Source organism: Xyrauchen texanus, chromosome 2 (genome assembly GCF_025860055.1).
Source record: "Xyrauchen texanus isolate HMW12.3.18 chromosome 2, RBS_HiC_50CHRs, whole genome shotgun sequence".
NCBI lineage: Eukaryota > Metazoa > Chordata > Actinopteri > Cypriniformes > Catostomidae > Xyrauchen > Xyrauchen texanus.
Genome location: NC_068277.1, coordinates 49,906,492 through 49,934,322, shown reverse-complemented (window position 1 = coordinate 49,934,322; position 27,831 = coordinate 49,906,492). Strand labels below are relative to the sequence as shown.

The 27,831-nt window shown below is 39.8% G+C and overlaps 1 protein-coding gene across 3 annotated transcripts in view; it reads right to left on the bottom strand.

The window, feature by feature from the left end:
• Positions 1-27,831, bottom strand: part of LOC127657636 (collagen alpha-6(IV) chain-like) — a 167,196-nt gene that overhangs the window by 57,664 nt on the left and 81,701 nt on the right. For all 3 annotated transcript variants that reach the window (XM_052146505.1, XM_052146513.1, XM_052146510.1), the window contains exons 5-7: positions 4,772-4,906; positions 254-298; positions 52-168 (exon numbers count right to left, since the gene is read on the bottom strand). In XM_052146505.1, coding sequence (XP_052002465.1) covers positions 52-168; positions 254-298; positions 4,772-4,906 — 297 coding nt within the window. The remainder of the gene's footprint in view (positions 1-51; positions 169-253; positions 299-4,771; positions 4,907-27,831) is intronic.

The window sequence follows — 27,831 nt, the reverse complement described above, 5'->3', positions numbered from 1 at the left end:
GCAGTGGGCATTTGTTAAAGTTTTTGCTCTTTAATTGTTCAAATAACTCACAGCTATTCCAGGTAAACCAGGAAATCCATCACGGGATCTGTCACCTGGGTCACCTCGCGTGCCGTTACAGCCATCCAGACCTGGTGGTCCCCTGGGACCCTCCTGACCAGGGTGTCCCTGCACAACAGAGAAAATTCAGCTTAGTTAACCATTAAGAGGGACAGATGAGAACTATAGTAAGACACAAGAAATGTATACTTACAGGAACACCACCATTTCCAGAAAACCCTGGAACACCCATTGGGCCCTGTCAAAAAAGTAAACAAAGCAGTACATATTAATTTATGTATTAAAAGCTATTGCTAAAGTTTATTAATTTGAAAACATTTATTTAAACAAGCATTTAAAAAGAGTTCTCCAAACCCATCTAACTTTCTTTGGAGAAACACAAAAAGCAGATGTTAGGCAGAATGTTAGGAACCAACAGCCTCAGTCACCATTTACTTTCATTATATGCAAAGATGCAATGAAAGCAAACGTTAACATTTCATTCCATCTCTGTTCTCAATGGAAGAAAGTCATATGGGTTAAGAACTACACGAGGGTGAATAAATGATGACAGAATTTTCATTTTTGGATGAAATATTCTTTTAAAGAATAAGTGAAAATCAAGTTTTTAACCTTGTTTACATGTCCATATGTAAACTCTCCAGGGAGAGCGAGTTTGTGGGCTTGCCTGGGAGTAAAAGGGCACATGTTCGCCTTAGTGGAGGGCAAAGGCGCTATGCGCAAGCAGTACACCCGGTCAGCTGTTCCGTATTACCGAGTTCTACGTGCTCGGACCTGACAAAACACGGGACGAGACCAACTCAATCTGATCGTGTCTATGACAGCTGGTGGTAGGGTCCCATCCAAGGGTCAGACGTGGAGGTTCCATATGTCTGGGCGCGGATGCCAGCGGGTGCCCCATCATTGAGAAAGAAGGTCCTTCCTCAGGAGAATCCGCCAGGGAGGTGCTGTCGTGAGGAGCATGAGATCTGAGAGCCAAGTCTGAGTGGGACAATAAGAAGCCATTAAAATGACTTGTTCCTCAGCACTGACTGTGTGCGCTTGTTTGTGAGGCGCGCTGTCATTGAGACTGAGTCTAACTCCATGGCGAGAAAAGAGATGCTCTGAACCGGGGAGAGCTTGCTCATTTCCCCGCTGACCCAAAGCCCTAAACGGCTGAGGTGCCTGAGCACCCGGCCCCTGTGGCACACAGTAACTCTCAAGAGTGAGCCAGAATCAGCCAGTCGTTGAGGTAAGTGAGTATGCGGATGCCCATTTCCATTAGCAGAGCAAGGGCTGCCTCTGAGAACTTTGTGAAGGCGCAGGGACAAGCCGAAGGGGAGGAACTTGTACTGATACATACTTGTAGGAAGGGTATGTGTCAAGGCAAGATTGAGACGTGGAAGTACGTGTCCTTCAGGTCTACCGCTGCAAACCAATCTTGATGCCGAACGCATGTTAGAATATGTCTCTGCGTGAGCATCTTGAACGGGAGTTTGTGTAAGGCCCAGTTGAGAACTTGCAGGTCCAAGATTGTCAACAACACACCGCCTTTTTTTGGGTATGATGAAGTAAGAGCTGTAGAAACCCTTCTGCAACTCGACTGGAGGGACAGGCTCTATCACGTCCTTGTGTAAAAGGGTTGCGATTACTGTCCATAGGGTGTTGGCGTTCTTGCCGTGCACCGAAGTGAAGCGGATGCCGCTGAAACGGGACGGGCACCTGGCAAACTGAATCGTGTAGCCAAGTGGGATGGTCCTGGCCAGCCAGCACGGGTTGGAGAGTGAAAGCCACGTGTCCAAGCTCTGCGTAAGGGGCACTAAGGGGATATCCACATTTGCCGTACCTGGTGGGGCTTCATGGCGGGGGGAGGGGTTTATTACGTCGGGAGGCAAGGTTGCGTCCCAAGGCATTTGTGCTGAGAAAAGGCTCAAAACACTTACCTTGCTCTGCGTACCAGTCAGGGATCGGGTTGGTGACTGAGGAGGAGGTCCTATGGAGACTCGTCAGAGGGGATCGCGGGCGTGGAGGCGAAGGGTCCGTGTCCAAGGTGCCTTGACTGTAAGTGTTTGATGCCGGGTGTGTGTGCACCAGCTAGGTGACCCAAGGATCACACTTTTATTGACAATGTGGGTACCACAGCCCGAAGGGGGTGCGGCACAGGAAAAAAATTAAACCAAGGATTTTCCGCCCAGCCCTCCACCGAGGGATGGAGTGGTCTGTCTACCAGCTCCATGGTAAACATCTCATTCCTCGGGTCGTCTGTCTCAGGAACGCTTGGGAGCCTTCTGGGTCCTAGAAGAAGTTCAAGAGACGAGGGGCGTCCACTTCCTGTGGGGCACCCTATGCGGTGGCTGAGAGCTGGGCCCAGGTTGAGGCGGGGCTGTCTGTTGTCTTGCAGCCACAGGGGGATGCCCTCGGCGAGCAGACGAGGCTCGGCTTGAGTTAGAGTGTCGCCGAGGCATGTTGTGCTGAATCGCCTCCGTCTGTGCCTTCACCGCTGAAAACTGCTGGGCAAAGTCCTCAACGGTGTCGCCTAATAGGCCGACCTGGGAGACAGGGCATTGAGAAATTGGGCTTTGTCGGTGTCTCACATCTCAACCAGGTTGGGCCACAGATGTCGATCCTGGACCACGAGGGAGGACATCACGTGTCCGAGTGCTCGTGCTGTGACCTTCGTGGCCCGGAGGGCGAAGTCAGTTTTCCGCAGCACATCAGGACTACCAAAGTGCAGATATTTTAGTCCCTTGGCCTGGTGGACTTGCAGGAGGGCCATGGCATGCAGGGCAGAGGTGGCCTGTCCGGTGGCTCTGTAGGCTTTCGCCGTCAGAGACAACTTCGTCCTACAGGCCTTGGAGGGAAATGCCAGGCGATCCTGCCAGGTGGCTGCGTTTTGTGGGCACAAGTGCACCGCAACCGGTTCCAGTCCAGCTCCACACTCATGGTGGCCCGGGCAAGCATATTGGACATCTGCGCATCAGACTGGGCGGGCAGACCCAAAGGTGGCAGCCCAGTCGAGTCCTCCATGTTAAGACGTTGCGATGCTCTCCGATGCAGCGGCGACGTCATCATCCAGCTCGTGGGGTCTGAAGGAGACATCAGACTGGCCGTGGGGCGAGCCGATCTCACATCAGGCCCAGACGGAAGTAAACGAGCATGCCGGGGGCGGGTGGTTCGTGGGGATTTACCCAGCAAAACCACGCCTGCTGAACTCCCCAAACCAGCTGCATCAGCCTCAATCCTGTGGGAAGAAGGCGCGATGCAGGGGTCGGCTGGAGTGGCGTTTCCTTTCAGAAAGGAAAGCCACGACAGCAACGTTTCCATGGTCAAGTTCTCGCAGTGAGAACACAAACGCTGCCTTGGTGCTATCACGGCCCAGACACACTAGGCAGCGTCTATGACCATCAGAAGCGGAGAGATATCTGCCGCATCCAGGAACTACACAAAGGCGGTAAGGCATCTTTAAAAAGACGTACAACGCCAATGTGTATTGCTCTTTTAGAGAAAATACCTTTTTAGAGGTTATTGCTCTTTTAGAAGCGCTGTTGAATTGCCCAGGGGCGTAGACTGCACTGGTGTGCAGAGAAGAGAAAAGCCGCTGGTAACGTGCCGTAAGATCCAACATCATAGCTCTGCAGAAGTGAGTGGAACAGTACTGAAACGTCAGGTTGCTGAACACACAACCGCTCGGCTCCGAAGAAAAAATCTGAATGAACCCTTGCACCCTTCTTTATACAAGTATGTCCTGGGGAGGGGCATGCAAATTCTGTTCGCCAATTTTTCATTGGCCTTTTCTCAAGTTCAGAAGCAACCGAGGCGCTCAAGAGAGACCCCTAGTGTCACTACAATCGACACAACATTGAGTGAGTGACAGAAGGGGAAATTATTTTCCAGAGAACTGTTCTGAAAATTTTACCCCAAAACAGATTTTGCCACTAAACTTATGTTTCAGCTCAATGCGGTTCCTTCAATTTATCCAGGGGACAAAGCGAGTAGCAGCCAACATGTTAGTCAACCAGTAAGTTTCTTTTTCTTGTGTTTGATCCGTTGACTGTGTCCAAAAAATCTGCAGTGTGCTAGATAAAGATAGCCAATGTTAGCATGCCAAGTTACATGATGAGTCTTGTCAAAGGCTGATATGTTTATATGGATCGAGTATGTTGACGAAGAAGGTTATGGCAACGTTACTCAAAACATATTGTATTGTTAGTTATGATGAACTATACGTCTTTCTCCAGAGACTTTCTATGGAGTTTAAAGCATTTCTTCCTAATGGCACATCTGGATGTTTATCTTTACAAGGTAGCTAACTTGTCAGAGGTGGCGAATGGAAACAAGGTTTGTGTAACATTAGCAACACATAATTAGCTCGCTCTTTGATAATGTAGTCAAGCCGAAGGATCATGTTATCTATTACCGTTACGTAACTTACGATTCTTACGTTGTAGAGAGCGATACATAAAATACATTACCATTGTGATACATCGACTTGTAGGCAACCCTATACAATTCTCTTTTCTTCTTCTTCTTCAGAATCAGTTTCCGGTTCAAACATAAAAAAAACTTTTAAATATGTAATTTTGATTAACTAATGTTTGTTTTTAGGGGTTAAACCAGTGACTGGAGAGGGATTTTAAGATCCCACTATATTGTATGTGTATGTCTTATATGAAGTGCTGTTACTGTACACTCCCCACAGACATTTCATTCACATGAAGAAAGGTAATCTGACCTTGTCCCCTTTTAGTCCAGAGGGCCCTTGGCGTGCTACATGACCCTTTTCTCCTTTGGGGCCAACGGGCCCCAAGGCCCCAATGAAACCCTCAGGACCACTGATCCCCACGAGTCCAAGTTGCCCTGGTTGCCCCTAGATGAAGACATAAATGGATATGAGAGTTAAAGTAATTGATTAAGCGTATTTACTCTTAATAGGATGGGGATAACTTGACTTCTCTACATCAAAGTTAAAAATTTATTTCACACAAGATTTGTAAAAAAAAAAAAAAAAAAAAAAGAAATATATATATATATATATATATATATATATATATATATATATATATATATATATATATATATATATATATATATATATATATATATATAGTGTGAAATAAACTTGTAACTTTGATGTAGAGAAGTCAAGTTATCCTAAAACATCCCAGTTTGTACTAAAAAAAATGCATTGTAGTATTTTACAGAATGTACAAACTCAGTAGACATTAGCAGATATGTTTAATCTAAAAAAAAACTAAACTGAATGCAAACAGTAAAAAAAATGCAGATAGGCTCCCACAGAATCTTCATAAGAAAAAATATGAAATACACATTTAAGTAGCAAGGCATCTTCAGTATTTGAGTAACCACTATATTTGTTTTAGATAAAACATAGAACTAACATAAAATTTTTATTTTGTGGTGAAGTAAATATAGCAGAAAAGATTCAGTACATTCTACATTGAATAAATTAGTTCAAGAATGAATGTGAAAATATTAAGTAAATTCTATATTTGTCCTCAATTTAAACATTTAAAAATTAATGCTCTAGCTTATAAGTAAATATTATGCATGATTGTTTTGAAGGGGTGAATATTTAATTCCCTTTTAATCTTTCAAGTTATTTCCCATTTTTTATCATCCTCATTTATGGTTAGGCAGTGCGCAGAAACTCATCTCATTTCTTAAAAAAAAAAAAAAGAGTGAGTGATAAACAAAGCAAGCGGTGTGTGTGTTCCCATGTTTACGCTCTATGTCTGAAACGGACACACACCAGTTTTGTTTTGTGTGTTTGGGGGAAGAGCATGCTGCTCTTGCGTTGGGGCGGGGCGGGGCGGGTGCAAGCATTGCGAACTGTTTACAGTCAAAATGCTTAGCACTCGTCTCGCTTACTTCCAAGAGCCAGCGCTCACTCTTTCATCGTGGGGCTCTTGCATAGATCTGGCTGAGGAGCGAGAGAGGGGTCTGTCCCTAACGCTTGCTCTCTCTCCCCAGATCCAGCTGATCCTTCTCGTAAGCCTGAAGCGCGCTTCGGCGCCTCTTCGGTTCACAAGGGGGATGCTGAACCTCTGAACATTCCACGCACAATAATAAAGCAGCTGAGGAATTACTCAAAGTAGTTACTCGGGCTGTGGCCAGACTACAGTTAGACTAGCCATGCGAACAAGAGACCCCCAAACGCTCCAAACTAGAAGACAGATTTTGGTCTGGTGGCCAAAAAAAGCAAAGGAACGCTACATTAGTCCCTTCCTTTGTTTGATGACCCCCATGATGAGCTCTCTCGTTCATGGAGGAAACCTTATACTAACCGTGTCTTTGTGCCCTCGACGTCGACATATTTCGACTATCGTGGGTGCTGAGGCACGGGGGTATTCAGTGATGCCGCCGGTAGAAGAGACACTTGCGGGTTATCTCTCGCCTGGCTCGGCATCATCACTAAAGAGACTTTAGTCCACGCTTGTGGGGAAGGCTTATCAGGCAGCAGGTCAGGCTGGTGCTGCCCTGCACACTATGGCAGTGTTACAGGCCTACCAGGCTGATCTGTTAAGGACCTGAGTGTGGGCACCACGGTCAACAAAGAGGCTTTCTCTGAGCTTCGTCGAGCCATGGATCTGTCTCTCCACGCGACCAAGCAGACAGCTCATGCCATTGGCCGGTCTATGTCTGCTTTAGTCAACATGGAGTGACACTTATGGCTCAACCTGTCGGGCATCAGAGACAAGGACAAAGTTTTCCTTCACAATGCCCCGGTTTCGCCTTCTGGCTTATTTGGTGACACTATGAATGTAATTATCACCAGGTTCCAGGGGCAAAGAGTCACGAGGAAGCCTTCGGGCAATTCCTTCCTTGCCGCACTCAGGAGGAGGGGCCATCGGCCACCCAGCCAGGCCCTGGTCCTTCTAGAAGGGAGGCTCAAAAACAAAGCGTGGCGAGACGTGCTCCCCCTCGTAGAGACTGGGGGCCGGCTCGTCGCCCTCAGTCAAATATAAGAAGAAAAAACTCTCGGGTCAGGGCACTTGAAGCATTCACCTGTACCTTCCCGATACACCCACGAAACCTCTCCATTCCTGCTGCCTCTGGTGTTTCGGGAGTTAGAGGTTTCCAGCAAAATGTTGAGTGTTCCGTTGCTTCCTGTCTTAGTCCAGGACGCGGAATACTCGACATCCCATCAACAGGATTTGTCAAAATTGATACATATCTCAGAGAACCTGGCAGCATGGAAGCTACTGCCAGGTGTTTCTATGTGGGTTCTAAGAACAGTAAAAAAAGGCTACAGAATTCAATTCGATCGCCGTCATCCGCATTTCAACGGCGTGGTCTCCACTACCGTGAAACCGGAACAAGCACGTCTACTGTGGAAAGAACTGCAAAATCTCTTGGTCAAAGGGGCCATAGAACATGTTCCCCTTCCAGAGAAAGAGTCAGGTTACTACAGCAGAAACTTCCTGGTTCCCAAGAAGGGTGGGGGGGTTGCGTCCGATTTTAGACCTTCAAGGCTTGAATCGCTCAATCAGGGCGTTCAAGTTCAAGATGCTAACAATCAAGACGGTCGTGTCTCAAATCCAACATCACGATTGGTTGGTCACAATCGATCTCATGGATCTCATATAGAAATTCTGCCACAACACAGGAAGTTCCTGAGGTTTGCTTTCAGGGGCGAAGCTTTCCAATATCGGGTTCTTCCATTCGGCCTAGCCCTATCACCCAGCACATTCACGAAATACATGGATGCAGCACTGGCTTCTTTGCGACTCCGGGGCATCCGCATTCTGAATTTTATAGACGACTGGCTGATACTAGCACAGTCACAAGAACTGTCAGTTCAGCACAGGGATATCAGCTTAGCTCATCTGGTTTCTCTGGGTCTGAGACTCAACGTCAAAAAGAGCGTTCTCTCTCCCACTCAGGAAATTACCTATCTGGGAGATGTATGGAATTCGATCATGATGCGGGCACATTTGTCTCCCGCTCGAACCGTGTCCATTCAGAACACCCTGAGCAAAGTCAGGCTAGTCCAAAGTTGCACTGTTCATCAGTATCAACGAATACTAGGTCTCATGGCATCTGCATCCACTGTGATCCCTTTGGGCCTTCTGCACATGAGACCGTTTCAGTTGTGGCTCAAAGCCAGGGGATTTCATCCAAGGGCCAGTCCCATAAGGCAGACAAGGTTTACGCGCCGTGTGCTTCGTACCCTTTCTATGTGGTTCAGACCCCGGTTCCTCACTTTGGGTCCCACTCTAGGTGCATTTTGCCATCGCAAATTGCTAATGACAGATGCCTCCCTGACAGGCTGGGGTGCGGTCTTAAGTGGTCGTCGAGCTCAAGAGGAATGGGAGGGTCATCAGCTCGATTGGCACATCAACTGCATCGAGTATTTGAAAGGCTGCCATGTCCTGGTGCAGGTGGAAAACACAGCAGCAGTTTCTTACATAAATCATCAAGGAGATCTATGCTCATGCTAGCTGACCAGACTGGCATGTCAGATACTCCTTTGGGCCCAGGGCAAGCTCCTGTCAGTCAGGACAGTTTATATCCTTGGATGCCTGAATGTGGGAGCAGATTTACTGTCCAGACAGAAAATACAGACGGGGGAGTCGAAACTCCACCCCGAGGTAGTGGAACAAATCTGGGTGAGATTTTAATTGCAGAAGTGGACCTCTTCACCTCTCAACAGACAACGCAATGTCCCCTCTACTTCTCTCTGAGTCACCCAACCCCCATGGATCTGGACGCGATGGCACATAAATGGCCCAGAATGCGTATTCCCCCGGTTTCTCTGCTCCTGGGAGTCTTGGCCAGAGTTCGCCAGCAAGGGTGTGCCGCGCTGGCCGAACAAGGTATGGTTCTCGGAGATAATGTCTCTCCTATACGGCTTGCCTTGGAGATTCCGGACAGGAGGGACCTTCTGTCTCAGGCACAGGGGACAATATTTCATCCCCGGCCCGAGCTGTGGAACCTTCATGTTCGGCCCCTGAAGGGTACCAACTGAGGTACACAGGGATTTCTCCTAGGGTTATCGAGACCATTTTAAGAGATTTTATAGGGCAGAAGTGGACCTCTTCGCCTCAACAAACAGAGCAATGTCTCCCCTACTTCTCTCTGCAACACCAAGCCCCCCGGTGCGTACATGGCCCAGAATGCGCCTGTATGTGTTTCCCTTTACTAGGAGTTACGCCGATAAATGGGGTGTCTTTGCAGATCCAGTTAACTGCCAGATTGCTTCAGTTCTGTACTTTCTTCCGGGGAAAAACTGTCAGCAGGCATATGCCCCGCTACTCTCAGGGTCTATGTAGCCGGCATTTTGGTTTGCCACGCCTTGATGGACGGGGTGCCGTTTGGGAGGAATCCTCTACACGTTCGCTGCATTCGTGGAGCCATGCGACTGTGGCCTCCTGCTAGGATCAGGACCTCTTCATGGGACTTAGCAATAGTCCTTGAGGGTCTGGTTGAGACCCCATTCTAACCTCTAGAGTCAGCGTCTGGCAGACTTCTGACTCTCAAAATTGTTTCTTATGGCGATTACCTCTCTAAGGAGAACTGGGGACCTACAGGCACTGTCTGTTTTGCCAGCCTGTTTAGAGTTTGCCCCAGGAATGACCAAAGCAATTTTTCACCCTCATCCTGACTACCTGCCTGAGGTGCCTTAATCGACCTTAAACCAGGTCACTCTCGAAGCCTGCTGCTCCCCGCCATTTACAACGCCGGAGCAGGAAAGACTTCACAGACTTTGTCCGGTCTGTGCCCTTCAGACATATGTCCACGGCACTAGCCAGTGGTGTAAGTCAGGGTAACAATTCTTTGCCATGGGGGCCACAACAGGGGGGCGGCCTCCACCAAGCAGACTGTTGAATTGGGTGAGGGAGGCTATTGCCCTGGCCTACGAGGTGCGCGGTCAAGCTTTGCCAGTAGGTATCAGGGCTCACTCTACCAGAGGGGTCGGCTCCTCCAAAGCCTTGGCTAGAGGTGTCCCTCAGCAACATGTTTGTGATGCAGCAGGTTGGTCCTCTCCACACACATTCATTAGATTTTATAGTTTAGATGTTCATGCCACTCCGGGATCTTCTGTCCTTGAGTCGACACCTCAAGCTCAGGTCTGAGACCTCTCATGAGGTGAGCACACTACACAACTGTAGGGGGTCCGGACAGCCCCAGTGCGGCAGTGTGGGTATTCTCATTCCCAAAGCGCTTTCAGCGCAGCATCAGAAGTGTAGCTTTTTGTAAAGGGAACGTCTCGGGTTACTTGAATGTAACCCTTGTTCCCTGATAAAGGCAGAACGAGATGCTATGCTTCCCTGCCACACTGGGATGCCCCTGGACTGCTATTCAGACAAAATACCTGACGACGCACTTTTTACGCATCTATTTATAGCCCAGCCCCAGGTGCATCCAATGATTACACTGGCAGAGTCTATAAATTCCGGTCAATGTTCATTGACGTGTTACACATATATTCACAGCTGGTCACACACATGAAGTTGTTCCCAAAGCGCTTTCAGCGCAGCATCTCATTCTGCTTTTATCAGGGAACAAGGGTTACAAGGTTTCAAGTAACCTGATACGTTTTGTGTACAAAGTCTTGATGTCTGCGTGTGCAGCTCTGTATCTTGGTTCTAATAGACTAGCATGCATTAAGCTTCCCTATGGTTGGCTTCTATATGTCATGTGGTAAATTATGTTTATAAGGAATTTACAAATGTGAAGTACATTTAAATACCATGTACATCAGATTTGTACATCAGACTTAAATTAAATTCACTCACATTAATCAATATTATGACATGAAGTTAAGTAGATTTGACCTAATTTTATACAATTAATTTACAAAAAAATACAAATTAAGCAAATCTTACTAGCCATCAGTTATTTGTGCTTCATTTACTTAATCACAAAATTATTTTTTTCAGTGTTAATCATCACTTATTTATGTTTTTTATGCAAACTGCTGCCTTAAGAAATGATTAAACCTTTCTAATTGTGACCATGATATTTAGGTAGTGGTGCTGTGAGTATATACAGTAGATAGATATATTCAATATGTGAACATGGACCTCCTCTAGTACTGAGCTTTACAGTAATACACTAATTCGTACTGTACAAGCAGGGTTGGGAGGGTTATTTTTTAAATGTATTCCACTACAGATTACAGAATACATGCTGTAAAATGTAATTTGTAATGTATTCTGTTAGATAACTCAAGGTCAGTAACGTATTCTAAATACTTTGGATTACTTCTTCAGCACTGGTAGATTTGTTCACTTGTTTTGACTATAAAACTCCAGTACAGTAAGACAAAATACACATGTTAAACCTAAATATCTTATGCAGTGTTGTTTTTAAAAAAGATAAATCATAATTTTAAGGATTTTTAGATATTTTTACATGAAAACAATACAAAAAGTATTATCAAGAATATTATTTTTTGCTCTAATATCATAGGCCTTACTATAAAAAAAAGAAATTATGATCCAACATGAATTTTCTAGAGAAAAAATACGATCGTCCTGTAATGATTAAGACAATGTATTTACATGCATTCTATTAGTATGCAGGGTACTTTTAAGTCATTGACCATCTCATCTGCATATGTGTGTGTTGTGTGACTAGAAAGTTACTACACAGTCTGTGTGCCGGTGCAGGAGGATGATGACCGATCTGCTCTACCTGATCTTTATTATACTTTTATGTTTTGTGACACTAATGGTTTGTTCATTTTCTCATGCATGAGAAGAGCGTGCAGCCTGTGTATCTGCCATTACATTTGTGGAATACAGACTTTTGCACTTTGGATCGCATCATTTATATGTATAAATGTTTTCCATCTGAAAGGACTAAATATTAAATGAAACAAATAACAATAAAATGCAAAGTAATCTCTTCAGTAATCAACATACTTTTTGAATGTAACTGTATTCTAATTAACAACGATTTAAATTGTAACTGTAGTGGAATATTAAATACGTATTCCTGTTACATGTATTTCATTACTCCCCAACAATATGTATAGGAGACCTATTATTTGACTGGACAGTTGAGTCGATCTCTTGCTTCCAAAAGTTACTTCACCAAGCTATTAAGAGGGCCTGGGAGAACTCAAGACTCTATCATAGCCAGCATCTTATATGCTTCAAAATATGTCTGACAAGCTAAAACATAGCATATTCAAGCAACTAACTGTCATGTTTCTGTATGTCTGCCAGAAAGCACACACATTACCTTGTTACTGTTTCGTAAAACACAGAAAAGATCAGACTATTGCACTTAAGAATAAAAAATACATTGAAATATTTTGTCCAAATAAAATTTATAAAATAAACCTCACTATTAGTCAAATTACATGTAAGGTATTTTCGCTGTCAAATGGGCATGTTGAAGCTATTCAACATACCAAGGATGAATGAACTTGCATTTCTTGGATGCAAACAGTGCTTCAAACAACCTTTAAATGCAAAGAAGCAGCAGGTCAAAATGTGATGCCTCTGCAGGTATGGGATGCTGGAGTTCAATTTTGCCAAATCTAACAAGGTAATGATATAATGTAATGATGTAATTTAATGATTATTGATATATTGAATGGAACAAATAGGGAAACGGGAAATGTCTCATATCTTATGTGTGCAATGTGTGACTTAGATAAAAATGTAGATTATAAATGTTGTCATATTTATGTTGGGGGCTAATCACATGGATTTGACTATTTTGGGTCATGGACATAGCACCACCACCACCTGGCAGCATGAAGTGTGACTCTTACAACAGACTTAGTTATCTTATATTTATCAAAATTGCTTCAAAATTGTTTAGAATAATGTCAAATGTCAAATGCATGTGTCCACCTTGCATTGTTTTCCAAAAGCCAGGGGGTGGAAATGGACCCCTGGTGCTTGGGCCCGTCATCGCTGCTTGCAGCTATAATTGTTTTCTTTCAAGGCATAACTGCCATAGGAAAGAAAACATAGTTTTGCTGCTTTTTCTTAAGGCATGGAGACATGAAAGAGTTCTGTGTGAATTAAGGGAAGAGAACAGATGTGCCACAACATGCATAAAAAACGGTTGATAAAGCAAAATGTCTACCTCATTTCATTGCAGTGGTAACAGTTTGGATAGAGTTCACTGCAGTCACATTACTTTGAACTTGGACTTAAGCATCCATTTAAGTTGATGCAATCAATAGATCAGACAAGATAATGAGATAAATCCCTTTTTGTTTTTGTTGTTTACAGGATTTTGCCTGTATTTGATACGACAGTGGAGAGAGATGGGTAATGTGATGGAGAAAAAGGGGGAATAGTATTGGGATATGATGCATAAAACCACAAAATTCCTACTGAAACAATCTGGAACTTGCTTTCGAAGCAAATGAGTCTATTGTTGAAATGTGGTTTTAATTAATCTTTCAAACTACTCTTCTCTCTGACAGTCACAAATAGGGATGGAATGCATCACTTCTTGCCCACAACAGTCTCCAGCAGCTCAACATATAATCTGAGAATAAACCAGATATTCAGTCTTGGTTTGTGGTTTAGGGGCAGTTGGCATTGGGAAATGACTGTAGATTAGATAAAGAGACCTGAGTGCAGTTGATCAATATATAAAAGTACATATTTTCAAATAAATTACACTGCTGGATGGAGCCATATCTAAGTAGCAGAATATCATAAGGACAAGCAGAAACCCTTATAAAACACCACAGTGATCCTGTCTCTTACTGCAAGTCCTTCTAAAGAACGTGATTTGATATCTATTTACATCTGTCTCCATCACAAACAACTAAATGTGTTCCAACTTGTATACAGCGATATTAACAACACAACGATTGAAAAAAACCTCACCATCAGTAAGGCTGAAGTACCGACACAAAACCAAAAAAGTGTACAAAAGACCATTTCATTTAACATTATTATTATTGATAATAGTAATCAATTATATTTCAGCTATGTTTTAGTTATACTGTCCATTTTGATTATTTATGAAAGAAATTGTCCCTACGCTAATTCTGTTAATTATACAGGGGACCTTGTAACCTGGTACATTACAAAATATTAACTTTACAAATTGTATTTATCATTTGCTTTTTAGAATTTTGGTAACATAGCTTTTTAAAAATTTACAAATCCCACAATAAATATAATTTACTGGAATTGCATGTATTATATTGCTTACATATTTTTTATTATATATTTATTGTTTATATGCATACATTGTACTATTAGCAAGTATTTACATTGATATGTAGAACAAATCGTTCTCTTTAAGAATAGTGGGAGTTCATCCAGTGAGCGCATATTAACGAGAGAGAACGTACACTGTTTCTTTCGCTTATTCATGCTGTTTGATTAGAATTAGTATTTATTTTTTATTGTTTTTGATCAACAAACTGTAAAGAACAGAAAGGGTATTAAAAGAGACATTATTCAAAGACAAATAGATTGCATAGATCTCATCTTTGGACTACTTTGTTAAACTTCGCATAGAGTAAAAGATTGGTATCGGGATTGTTCAAATGAAGATCGCGATTAATTGGAAAATCTTTATTTCTACCCATTCTTAACTTTATAATTTATATTTTAAGCCATATATGGGATTTTGTCTGGTTTAACATAGCAAAATCTTTCTGCGTACCCCTGGAACCTGCTTATGTACCCCTGGTTGGGAATCACTGCACTAGACTGCTTTGTTTGTGGCACAAATCTGCCCCCTTACAATAGACACAATAGAACTCATTCTGCTTTTCTAAGCCACCCAGTCTTACTCGCCTGGCTAGAGAGCATGCACCTCACTTCCTGTTGGAATGGCCAACAGAATCCATGAGCCAACAGATTCCCGTGGCTCAGTCCTGCCGGCTCTGAGAATTTGGTAGGAAGCATTGTTCGTGGGCAGCGAGGCTCAGGCGCGATTTTACCTGTCACGCCATGTGTTCATTGGGAGCGGTGATGGAAGCAGCACTAGAAAACACTTTAAAAAAAAAAAAAGGGGCAGGGTGTGGGCTGAGTGATTCAGCCTTGATAACCAAATTTCTCTGAGTGCATCATCCAGAACCAAAAGAACAAAAGGTGCCAGAAAGACAGCGGGGCAAACACGTACACCGTCTTTCTGGACCTTTCTACCGGATTTGTTTTTCCTTATTTATTATGTTTATGGTTACATACACGTGGATGTCCGGACCCAGGGTTTCCCTGCAGAACATTGCCCAAAGCATCACACTCCCACTCAGGTTTTTACTCCTGCCCATTTCTCCTGCATTCAACACGTTGACTACAAGAACTGATTGTTCGCTTACCATCTAATCTACCCAGACCTTGATATTTGGCCTTGTTAGGAGATGATCGACATTACCAGCTTTACCTGTGAATGGTCATAATGTTTTGGCTCATCGGTGTATATCTGAACCATAAAATAAGACATTTTATAATAGCTGATTAAAGCCTAATTAAAAGATAAACGAAAGGTGAAAGCTATTTTTTTTTATTTTTTTTTTTTTTTACATTTTGTCTAATAATTTACAAGTAAAATCCAAAAATCATTGAATAATGCTGTGATACATAAGGCTACCAGAAAAAGCTTATTACACCACTTCAGTGGCATCATATGTACTGTATATGTGCATTCATTATTACAAACTTATATACACAACATAATGTCACGCATGTGTGGCAAGTTTAGTCATCCAAGCTCCAAGATCTATTGTGAATATAATAACAATGCTGAAGGCAAAGAACGAGAAGGATTAGAGAGAGAGAGAGTGAGAGAGCGAGAGAGAGATTTAGACCATGTTTTACAATCCACCAGTGTATACATAATGAGATTTCTTTGCTGTAACCTCATATCTGATTATCTGTCTGGAATTGAGTACAAACAGTATAATCATGTAAATCTTGTTACATGTAGAGTTTACCTATATTCTGGCATAAGGTGGTATAAATAATTGAGATCCCACATTCATTTAAAATATTTTTCACCTTGTAAGTTTCCCTAGTCTTTTTATATTTATCCAACCTCTTTTGTCATTACATACCCTTGCATTGTATATAACAGATTTGTATTTAGATTTGCACTACGTATGTATGTATGTATGTATGTATATACATACACTGGAAGTATATATATATGGAAGTATATATGCACTGGAAGATCCTGTCACCAAGACAAAGTCCTTGTATGTGTAAGCAATAAAACTGATTCTGATAAACATTTTTTACCACGTGTACTTACATACGATCTCCAGCAGGGGGCAGTGTTATTTCTAATATGCACATATACAAACAAAGGTTCAAAAGTGTTCATGCTAAGAAAGTGTGATTAATAATTAAGCCCAAACACCCAAAACATCTACTTTTATAACAAAGACATAATCCTAGGGGTCAAACGTTTCAAGGGCCAAAGGTCATGGTGGGGTCTTTGAGAAAACAACCTCTCACCTCTGCTTTGATGTCACTATAACAGATGTCATGTCTTAGAATAACAGCAAAGACATGGATACAAATCACAAACAAACAGGAAGTGTATATCACTGACATTGAGACATAATATAACTAGGGTTGCCACCCTTCCCGTAAAATACGGGATTGTCCCGTATTTAAAAATAAAATGATGCGTCCAGTATTGAATCAATATGCAATTTGTCAAGTATTTAAGATGGTCGCCATGGTGAAATCGTTCCAGATTGTCAATTTAAGTTTTTACGAGTTTTTCTATATAAATGTTCAATAAGATCAAACAATGTATGAATAGAATCATAAAGACAAGAACAGGTGAAGGAAAAAAATAAACAAAGAAATAAAAATGTAAAAAAATATGTATAAACCATCCAAACTGTATACATAAATAAGATAAAGAAGACAATTAATAAAAAAAAAATAATCAATATATTTTTAACATATAAATGATGAAACTTTGAAATTTAAAACGTCAAAAGTGGCAACCCTAAACATAACGGTCTTGTTAACCTAAACTGAGTTAATGCTGAAGTACACTGAGTCAGATTAAACAAGTCAAGACTGTTTACACTTAATACATATTAATACAAATGGCTTGGTCACAGTGACACAGGAAGCAGCTACAGATTCTGTCCCTCAAGCATGTCTATCTTCAGTCAAGCTATTTGGGTAAATCTGTCTTTGCCTAAACACATGCCTCATGTTTGGAACACTTGTTTAGATTGAGCTTGCGTTTGAGGCAGACCCCCTTTAATAAGGGTGAAAGATTGCAGAGAATAAACAAATATGACAATAAAACCGCATGTCTGTTTTCCTCTTTGCTTTTCCTTTCATTTAAAAAGAGCTTGATTAGAATCAGGTTGAATGGGTTGCAGCCATCATATATTTAATAGTCTGACTTTATCTTCAGATACACTGACTGCACTGGGATGAGAGGAGGCTATGTATATTTTTGGTGGTGGCCATATGGGAAAACCACGGGAAATACGTTATCAGGATAAATAACAACCTAAAGTATTCCCTAGAAAGTCTGGGGTCTTTATTTTTCTCTCAATCTAGGAGATAAAACGCGGTTCTGATTATCTCACTATTAAATCAGAGAGAGAGAGAGAGAGAGAGAGAGAGAGAGAGAGAGAGAGAGAGAGAGAGAGAGAGAGAGAGACATCAGACATATGTTCAAACACTTGCACACATGGATCCTACACAAAACAACAAACACAACCACATGCAATTTCACAAATTTCATTACCAGCATACATACAAGCACAAACACACATACAAGCACAAACACACATACAAGCACAAACACACATACAAGCACAAGTATCCACATATATACAGCAGATTAATTTTGATCTGCATATAAATAAATGCAACATACTTGCATTTAATTTAAGCATGTAACATTTTGCACTTTATCCCTTGCTTGCACTACATTGTACTTGTCTTCTATTTGTATATTTTGTGTACTTCTGTGTTACAATTATTTTGAGAACGAGCACGAAAATCGACACTTCATTTTTGGTACTCACCGATACCAGGTCCAACTCCATATCAAGAGTTATTTAAATGTTTTCATCAAAATAGTGTTTAAATAAATGAATTCATTAAAATGTTAATCAAATGAAACAATTAAATGAAACAATTAATTTTCAACATAATAATGCTTTTTATCAAATGAAGTGCTTTTATACAGATCCTCACAGCACAATCCAAAATACACATTGGAGTTATATTTTGTTAAATAATGCGATGCATAACAGAGCATCACAGAGGCAAGATCTTGCTTAAATATGATACAATAACTATTGATTTATAGTTGTTGTTGTTGTTATTATTATTATAACAGTGAATGTTACATAACTATACAGTAGTGATATATTTCTGTCATACTTTTTTCATTTAAATTGAGCTTTTATTTTGAAGTGTTTCTGTGTTAAAAATAGTACCATCTAAATTAATTGGTTTTACTCAAGTAAACATTTTTATAAGAAAATCAGCCTGACAAATTGGGTTCATATATATACATTTTTGTAATAAGAAAAATATAGAGTGTAACAAGTATGTTATCTCTATCTATACTGTAAAAAGTGGTAACCTGCAATCGTCACCTAAATTTTCTAGTACCAAACTTAAAATTTGTTTTGCTGGTGTGACCTAATGTAATCAAGTTGATTGAGACATTTTGAATGATAATTTTGACTTGAATCAAACCAGTTAATTTAGATGTTACCACACGAAGAACATTTTTAGTGTTATATTTTTTCAATGTTGGCAAATCCAAGCGTTCACCACCACAGCATTTTTTGTTTTACACAGAATCTGACACCCAGTGTCCTGTGCTTTCAGTAAACCTAACCAGATGGATTTCTTACAAGACTTCTTTAATAAATCAACTCTCATCACTGCAAGACTGAAGTTGCTTTTAGAGTGGACAGACCAAGTCAGGATGGCTAAAGTAGTCACATATGCTCTCCACACATGAAAGTCAGCGTTGACCTTATTTGGCTGCTCATAATCCAAACCATGTCAGCATCCTGCAACCTCTGATCTGTCTGGAAGAGGATGTTATTGGTCCAAACGAGTCCAGTATGGACGTCTATTATTGTTGGTTGGCTGACCAAGGAGGACCACTCTTTTAAGTGAGCTCATCATGGCTGATGTTAATCATTGAGGAGAGCTCTGAGAATGCTGGAAACAGATGCATTAGGAATTGCCTCAAGCAGGCAGGTATATGACTTCAGGGTATTTTCCCACAAATAAACAACTATACTGACTATAAGATGTACAGTAAAATATTATGAATGCCTTATGATGCATTAAGTATACTTTATAATGCATTAAATAAACACAGACATCATAGAAAGTTTAACCAACTTCGATGCTTTATCTGTTATTTTATAATTTATCATCTCTCTTACATCTCGCACAAGATTATAATAAGCTTTATTGGCCAAATAACCAAGGTTTTTAGGCCAATAAAAATGTGTGGCATTAACTGACCTCATTCATACAAATATACACACATATAAACAAACAATGCCTTGAATATCAGATTAGTGTCATCAGTGTTGGATTCTTCTAAAATGTACTTGGAACTGATTACAAATTAAACAAATAATTTTTTTGCATGTTTTGATGATCAAATATTTTTTATGTTGTTATTTGTTTTATTTGCTATAGAGTTCCTCTGTGTTTTTAAAAAAAATCAAGACTGATAGTTAATGTAATCCATAAAAAAAATTATAATTTGATAATGTAATCCAGATTAAATGTAGTTCATTACTACGCAAAATGGAGTAATATGTATATCAATGTTTCCACTGTTTGCACTTATGGTACCTACTACATTCACAAACTGTACCTTGCAGCTATTTTTGTATTATTTTCTAGGGTTTCATCTAGTGCGTACAGGAGTTTGTATGCATTACATTTCAAATGACGTTTCACAGTGGTTTACAAAATGGGAAAATGTGTGTCGTTACGGTGTAAATTCATTAGGTTTTGTTCTATCTGAATGGCAATGCTATGTTCACCAGGTCTTTTTGACGACGTTTCGCTCTCTTTCTATACCCCGTCTCTTGTGTTTTTGTTGTTTTATTGTGTTGTTCATGTAAGTTTTGTGTTTCTGTGCGGGATTTATTTTCTGAAATGCTCTAATGATAAAAAACTAATCTAAAATTATTTTGTTTAGCTGACTAAGTAAATAAATTGATGGTTTAAACTCAAAATCCCACTCCTATCACCCCATGGTTTTTTCCCCTTCTCTAAGGCAGACATTCCCAGTATGGCTGAATGCACTTTTCAGAGCTCACTCGCTTTCCATCGCATCACATTGGCTAATGTTGTTTTAGGAGGAACAACTGTATTGGTGGGGGTGAAGTCAGGCTCAAAGATGTTTTACCCACTCTAGCAGTGTCTTTTATGTCCATGGATTACGGACTCAAAGGTAATGGCGGTGGGCAAATAAGTAGCTAAATAATCACACCTATTTTTTCTGCCCTTGGCACTTACTGCAGATTGTTTAAGACTTGACACAGTGCCCGCTTTGAGAAAGGGTTGAGTGATAAGTTGACAGGATTCAGAAATTGAATAAGAGACAAAATATATATATATATTTTATATTGATCTATATTAACCCTTAACTGGTCAATCCACCTTTGGCAGCAATAACCTCAACCAAGCATTTTTAGTAGCTGCTGATTAGACTTAAACAACATTCAGAAGGATGTCTGTACCATTCTTCCTTACAAAACTGCTTCAGCTCAGCCATATTCTTAGGATGTCTGGTATGAACGGCTCTTCCAAAGCATTTCTATTGGTTTAAGGTTTGTGCTCTGACTGGGCCAAAAGGCGGATTTTCTTTTTTTGAAGCCATTCTTTAGTGGATTTTCTTTAATGTTTAGGGACATTGTCTTGCTGCATCAACCAACTTCTACTGAGCTTTAGCTGGCACACAGTCACCAAGACAATATCCTGTAGTAGGACATCTATTTGAGATAACTTTATGACCCTTTCCAGCCTCATGTAAAGCAATAATTCTTGATCATAGGTCCCCTGAGATCTCTTTATTGTGTATTATCAGTTAAACAGATTGTTTATTATCAATAATTGAATATTATTGTAACTTAGATGAAGATCAAACCATATTTTAAGACAAATTTATACATAAATGCAGATTTGGGTTCACATAATTTTTCTTGCCACTGTATGTAATAAAATGCTTACTTTGGTAAATAGCCTACTTGACTACAGAGCATTTTAATGGGGTCAAGTCTCTATCATTTCAAAATAAGAGTCCCTGGTGTGTTTCAGGCTTGTTTATAGTTAAAAGTCAAAATAACTTTTTCCTAGTTATTATTGGGATTTTGGTTAAACAAAGAACTGCATCTGAGATTTTATTCATTTTTGATTCTTGTAGCATCTATGTCTGTGCATGTCATATTAAGGAAATACTTTATTTAACATACCATAAATCGATTCTAAAAACAATCGGCAGGATTAATTGGTTATCTGCCTTTTCCACCACCATAGTTATTGGTATTGGCAAAATTAAATATTGTTCAACCTCTATTAGGAATACAATGGGTTTATGTTGCATATTAAACACACTCTACAGCAACACTAAACATGCATGTCAACCCCTGAGTGGATTTCTAAATGATGACTCAGGGTCAGAGGAAAGACAGCTATGAACCTGTTCAATGAAATTAAACAAGCAGACTGAAGGGGATGGAAACATCCTGTTCTTTCTTTTATTGTTATTAGCACACCTGGCTGGGGAATACTGTGTAAGCTGCATCATTTAAAATACATCATCTTGTATACACTGGAGGCCAAAAGTTTGGAATAATGTACAGATTTTGCTCTTAAGGAAAGAAATTGGTACTTTTATTCACCAAAGTGTCATTCAACTGATCACAGTGTATAGTCAGGACATTCATAACATGAAAAATTACTATTACAATTTGAAAAAATATTCAGAACTTCTTAAACCATTTCAAAGAGTTCTCATCAAAAAATCCTCCACATGCAACAATGACATCTTTGCAGATCTTTGACATTCTAGCTGTTAGTTTGTCCAGATACTCAGGTGACATTTCACCCCACACTTCCTGTAGCACTTGCCATAGATGTGACTCTTGTCGGGCACTTCTCAAGCAAATTACAGTCTAACTGATCCCACAAAAGCTCAATGGTGTTAAGATCCATAACACTCTTTTCCAACTATCTGTTGTCCAATGTCTGTGTTTCTTTGCCCACTCAAAGATTTATTTTTGTATTTCTGTTTGAAAAGTGGCTTTTTCTTTGCAATTCTTCAAATAAGGTCTGCACCCCTGAGTCTTCTCTTTACTGTTGTACATGAAACTGGTGTTGAGTGGGTAGAATTCAATGAAGCTGAGGACATGTGAGGCGTCTATTTCTCAAACTAGAGACTCAGATGTATTTATTCTCTTGTTTAGTTTTACATCTGACCTTCCACATCTCTTTCTGTCCTTGTTAGAGACAGTTGTCCTTTTGTCTTTGAAGACTGTAGTGTACACCTTTGTATGAAATCTTCAGTTTTTTGGCAATTTCAAGCATTGTATAGCCTTCATTCCTCAAAACATTGATTGACTGATGGGTTTCTAGAGAAAGCGGTTTCTTTTTTGCCATTTTTGACCTAATATTGACCTTAAGACATGCCAGTCTATTGCATAATGTGGCAACTCAAAAACAAACACAAAGACAATGTAAAGCTTCATTTAATGAACCAAATAGCTTTCAGCAATGTTTGATCTAATGGCAAGTGATTTTATAGTACCAAATTAACAATTTATCATGATTACTCAAGGATAAGGTGATTGGAGTGATGGCTGCTGGAAATGGGGCCTGTCTAGATTTGATCAAAAATGTATTTTTTTCAAATAGTAATCAGTAATGTCCTGACTATACTTTGTGATCAGTTGAATGCCACTTTGGTCAATTAAAGTAACAATTTCCTTCCAAAACAGTAAAATCTGTACATTATTCCAAACTTCTGGCCGCCAGTGTACATGTGTCAATATTTATATCAAGAAAGAATGTAGTAACATTTACCCCTGTTTATCCACTAGCTCATTTTATTAGTTTATCCGTTCAAACATCAAAACAACCACATTCCTCAAGATTACGTTCATCACTGAGCTAAACAGTGATGAAGTAAACATTTTAAAAGTTCCTATAAAAATTTAGTAAATACTGTAAGCTAGCAATATGGCATGGAAGTCATTCAGCTGGGAACAATTGCCATGTGAGCGCTTATCTTAATAAACAATCTCTATCATTTTGTAGGTGTGAATGGAACATTAGCAACCATAAATTTGACCTGAAAGCATTTCTATCTTGTGTGCCAACTGCTTGGCATGCTTCAAGGAAGATGGAACGGATGTGGTAAGTAAGTAAGTACGTAAGTAAAATGTATTTATATAGAACACAGCTTACACTGACCAAAGTGCTGTACAGAATAATTACAAACACATTATAAAAAGTATTATGCAATAAATCAACAATTAAGAAACAAATGTAACAACAGATGGGTAGCAAAAGCAACCTTACAACTTTATAATTCAATAAAATACTATTTAAAAAAACTGTGAATAAAAATGCTTTTTAAGCTTAGACTTGAAAACAGAGATAGAAGATGCATTCCTTATGTCAAGTGGCAACTGATTCCACAAACGAGGAGCACCTTTAAATTTTAGACGTGACTGAGGGACATATAAAAGAGCTTTATCCACAGACCTGAGGGACCTATTCATTGAATATGGAAGAATCTTAATGTATGAAGGGGCCTGATCATTGAGGGTTTTAAAGACAAACAACACTGATTTCTAAAGTAAACAGGAAGCCAGTGAAGAGCGGCCAAGACTGGAATAATGTGATAATACTTTTTGGTAGATGTCAACAGCCTTGCAGCTGCATTCTGGATGCATTCTGTAGTCGCAATAATGACGATTGGGGAAGACCGAAATAGAATTACAATAATCCAAATGCGATGTAATAAAAGCATTAATAACTTTTTACAAATCTTGATAAGACAAAAAATATTTGAGTTTGGAAATAATTCTTAATTTATAGAAACTTTTTTTTAAATTTATAGAAACTTTTTTTTTTGTCTAAGCAGAGCTCAGAATCAAGGAAAACACCCAGATTTTTTATAAATTCGCAAAGATTTCAAACAAACTTTTTTCACGTTGTCATTATGGGGTATTGTTTGTAGAATTTGAGGAAAATAATGAATATAATAAATTTTGGAATAAAGCTGTAACATAACAATGTGGAAAAATGTAAGTGCTATGAATACTTTCCGGATGCACTGTATATGGAATGTGGTTACCAAGCTTATTGGCAAGACAACTTCTAGATTTAGGAGAACCAAAGATAATTATTTCAGTTTTGTCAGTGTTAAGCTGAAGAAAATTATTTGACAACCAGCTTTTATTGTCCTCGAGACGGTCCAGAAGAGGCTGCATAGAATCACCAGATTTCAGTGGAAGATAAAGCTGTGAGTCGTCGGCATAGAAATTAAAATAAATATTCTTTCCTAATAATATCACCAAGTAGAAGCATGCACAAATTAAAAAGAACTAGCCCCAGAATGGAACCCTGAGGAACCCCACTGACGACAGAAGCAGAGGAAGAGGAGAACTGGCCCATAGCTACTGAGAATGTCCTATGTTTAAAATATGAACTAAACCAGGGTACTGCTGTATCCCTTATACCAACCCAATGTTCAAGATGTGACAAGAGGATACTATGATCCACTGTATCAAAGGCAGCATTAAGGTCTAACTGAATCAATATTGCATATTTCCCAGAGTCGACCGCAAGTAGATCATTTGTCACTTTCAACTGAGCTGATTCAGTACTGTGATAAACTGTAAAACCTGAAAAAAAATGGGTTGAAGTAACCCAGTTGAATTAAAAAAATTTAAGCAATTGGGACCAAATAACAAAAAAGACAATTTAGAAATAGGCAGATAATTAAAGTGGAAGGTAGTAGATTTAATTTGCTTAACTAAGTCACTCAACTCAGAAAAATAAACCTGGTGAAAACTATGAAAAGTAGCACAGACAACAGAACAGTCAGATAAAATATCAGAAGAAAAATTTGTGAATGTAGATCGAAAGCTCTCAGTTTTATCAATGAAAAACTTTCTCTCAAATGTTAGTAGATGCGTCAGGATTATGGGAATGATGAGGATTACTTACTGAATTTATAGTTGTAAACAAAATTCTAGTTCAATGACAATGTTTGCTGATTAAATCAGACTTTACCCAGGCTTTCTTGGCCTCAAAATGGGAAAGCCTGTCTAAGAGAACAAGTATGGTCGTCCAACTACTGTTGAGATTTAGTTTTAGGATGTCTGTATTTAAGAGGAGCAACAGAATCTATGATCGTTGAGCATGGAGAGGGAAAAAGAGAAATTAATTCATCTGGGGTAGAAGACTAAGTAGCAATTAAAATTGAGGTTGCAAGGGCATTTTTTAGAGTGGCAATAGAAGAGTTTATATAACAAGAATAAAAAAAAAAAGTGGCTCTGTCAGTACAGAGAGGACTAGATAACGTCATATTAAATAAAATGGGCTTATGATCAGGGAAACATGCATCTTCAATGTTTATATTGTCTATAGGAAACCCATAAGACATGATAAGATCAAGTGTATGCCCAAGTATATGAGTAGCCTTATTTATATGCTGAAGAAAACCAAAGGAGTCCAGAACATAGATAAACTCAGTGACCATTGGTTTACCTGGGCAAACATGAACATTAAAATCCCCCAGAATCAACATGCGGTCATGCAATGGGACAATATGGGACAAGAATTCAGAGAATTCCTTTATGAAGTCTTTATCTGGCTTAGGAGGCCTCTAGATCAAAGCACAGAACAACAGAATAGAATCGGTCTCAATTTTTACACACTGCTGAATAAGTCTCAACAGGAACAGTCCATAGTTTAAACCAGCTTTTAAAAATCATATCCACCCCAGCATCCTTTTCCAACACACCTTGGGGTGCCAAGGAAACTGCAGTTAGTTGGGCAATGTTCACCAAAACGGTTGACTCACCGACACCAGTCCACATCTCAGTTAAAAATAGAAAATCCAAGTCACGGCAGGTAAAAAAAGTAATTTAAAATAAAAGTCTTGTTAGACACTCCTCTGCTTTGGATTCGCAGCCTCGGGGGAGCCGGGCAGACAGGCGGCAGGGTCTGATCCAGAACAATGGGCAGATGAAAGGAATATCTGAAGTCCCATGAGCGTCGAAACTGTTAGAGACCACTATGGCCTGTTATGTGCATGGAAGACCCAAACAACAATTGGAAAAGAGAAACGTGGACTTGGTATGGACCAAGAACATGCAGTGAGAGCATGTGTGTGTATGTGTAGCATAGAACTAATACAATTAGGTTTTCTGAACTCTCAATAGGAGAAAGAAAAAAGCTGGGGAAAAGATAAAAAAAGAAAGGCAAAACTCAGTAAATCTCAGATATTACAGTATAAAATTGCCAAGTAGGATGTCTTTCAGGATCAAAATCTTTTGTTGGTCATGGAACAACATTAATATCAAACAATCAAGGTTCTAACCTTACTCCTAACCCCTACTCTAAGCCTAACCTGATTTACAAATCAGAGGGAAATTACATGTTGACAAGAATCCTGTATGACTTTATTTCTTCAGTGAAATACAAAGGGGATGTTAGGCAGTATATTAGTCCCAGTCACCATTCATTTATATTGCATTTATTTCCATAGAATAAAAATGTGTGGTGACTGAGGCTTACATTCTGCATAAAATCTCATTTTGTGTTCCAAAGTTGAAAGAATGTGGGTTTGGAATGACATTCAACAGAATTTTTTTTTTTAAAGTATCACTTTGAGCTTTAATTTCTTACATCAACGACAAGTCATTGTCTTTTTTGAAGGTTTCTAGAAAGGTTTCCACTAAGCATGCCAAGAAAGTTATAAGATTATTTAATTATCTGTGTGAGTGTGTTTGTGTGTGCGTGTTTGCATGTAAACAGAACAGTAAAATCTATCTGTCATTGCACATTGATTAACTGGGTGTTGTCTCTGCAGTACCTTGGATGAACTCCAAAGTCATACCAGTTCTGGAGACACGTCTTCATGACCAATATCCAGCTCTCTCTTCTGCGCCCTGCCCCAGAGCTCCATGAGTGGTACCCTTAATTGGCCTGAAACTCTCTATCTAAAGGGTATGTATATTCTCTCCTTTCCTGTTTTTGATTCTAGCATTGTAAAGACCTGTTCTTTACCAAATTACTTCTCTTTTATTATCCTGTCCTCTACATTGCAAGTAAATCACTCATGCAACCAAATTTCACACCATGTGAATAAAAATGTCTGTTATTAGCCACTGTGTCTCATGAGCACACACTCTGTAGGAAATGTAACTTATTTGGCTGCAGTTCTGAGTCCTCATCAGCATTGCTTTAGTTGAGCCATGATATGCCATAGTTACATTTACATTGTATTTAATGGCGTCGACTCTGATTTTACTTAAACTTTTCCATGTGGTGTTTTTACAACATTCTCAATTTTACAGCATCTACAGACCAGTGTAACACGCCTGTTGGATGTCTGTTGCTTCAACTCATTCTATGTAATGTGTGACCAAAAATGAGATCCACTTAATGTCTCTTTAAATATCCTTATTGTTGTTTACAGTTAGTTGTTGTTTAAAAAGTAAAAAGAAACATCAATGTCTGCCCAGCCATAAACACTTGCTCGCAGAACTGCCTGTACCCTTAAAGAGACAGTATTATTTAAGCGATTGATGTACATATCCGGCCCTATTTTAAGAGCACTATGTCT